Source organism: Rhagoletis zephyria, unplaced genomic scaffold (genome assembly GCF_001687245.7).
Source record: "Rhagoletis zephyria isolate East Lansing unplaced genomic scaffold, Rhagoletis_zephyria_1.1 Rzeph_scaffold_75214, whole genome shotgun sequence".
Taxonomy (NCBI): Eukaryota; Metazoa; Arthropoda; class Insecta; order Diptera; family Tephritidae; genus Rhagoletis; species Rhagoletis zephyria.
In genome coordinates, this window is record NW_016232263.1 from 1 (window position 1) to 1209 (window position 1209).

Sequence of the window (1209 nt, forward strand, 5' to 3'; positions counted from 1 at the left end):
CCTGACCGCCCGCATTTCATCCACTTCACTGGGGACTCGTGCACTACAAACTTAACAATTCGGGTAGATGTGAGAGAGTGTGTTGGAGAGAAGAGAGTAGAGATTGGATAGAGAGGAGATAGAGAAGATGAAGTTCTTAGTGGCGAGAGCAGACTCTTTTTCTTCTTCATGATCAGCAGGCTCGGCCAACTTTGGGAGAACAGAAATTGAAGGGAGGGAGAGAGGAGGAGGAGGAGGAAGACACATTCTTGTGGTGTGATGCATGTGAACATGTGTTGAACTACTTACAGTTGACAGAATTCACTTCAATCTTCTTCTTCTTCTTCTTCTTAGATAAAGGGTGGGCAACAGTCTTCTCCGAAAGGGTCTTCACAGAGCATAGACATCCACCATGTTTCGGCTGTGACCGCCGTTGTTGACGTTGTTGTTGTTGTTGTTGTTGTTATTGTTGAAGTTATTGTTGAACTGCTCGATCCGACTGGAAACATCCACGGCGGCATTGAGGTTCTCCACGGCGACCCGTGTCGGCAGTAGGTAGAGGTCAGGAAGCATGCGACGGCGAAGTGAGTAGGGATGGGCCGCTGGAGAGGGCGTAATCATGTTGGGGCCATTATTACCTTCACCTCCTCCTCCTCGATGATTGTACCATCGCGTCTGCCCGAATGGCGCCGAGGGCTTGAGGCGAACCGGCGAGGCAAAGGGGTTGCCATTGCCGCCGTAATTGCCGCCACCATTTTGGCCACAACCACCAGGACTAAAGTACATCGGCGGCCTACTCGGCGCCGTCCAGGGCGAGCCAACGGCCTCCACCACATTAGCCTTGCACTCCACCTTGGCCACCCCCTGCTGCTGCTGCTCTTCGTCGTACTCCTAAAAAAAAGTGACAAAAAAGAAAAAATAAAATGGCGAAACATCCAAAGTAGAAGCTTTCACACTTACGCTGCTCGAGTTCAGTGGCGTCCAGTCGTAGACGTTGTCATAGGCCTCGCACTCGTTGAAGAAGAGACAGCGAAAGAGGTTGCGCAGGTAGCGATAGTCGGGCGTCTGGTCAAAAGTGAGCGTCCGCACGTAGTGCATGTACGAGGCAAACTGCACCGGCAGGCCGGCGCACAGCTGCGCAATCGGCGTGGAGAGCTTCTTCTCGGCGATGCGCGCGTACTTGGTCATCTTCGTCCGGCCCTTCATGTTCTGCCAGGGCAGCCAGCCGTT

At 52.9% G+C, this 1209-nt stretch overlaps 1 protein-coding gene across 1 annotated transcript; it reads right to left on the bottom strand.

Moving 5' to 3' along the window:
• Positions 1-369: 369 nt before the first annotated feature.
• On the bottom strand, positions 370-1167 carry LOC108357352 (casein kinase I-like). Its single transcript, XM_017608436.1, has 2 exons — positions 940-1167; positions 370-870 (listed from the first exon to the last, which is right to left on the bottom strand). The coding sequence occupies exons 1-2, from the start codon at positions 1165-1167 to the stop codon at positions 370-372; spliced, it is 729 nt and encodes a 242-aa protein (XP_017463925.1).
• Between the last annotated feature and the right edge of the window lie 42 nt (positions 1168-1209).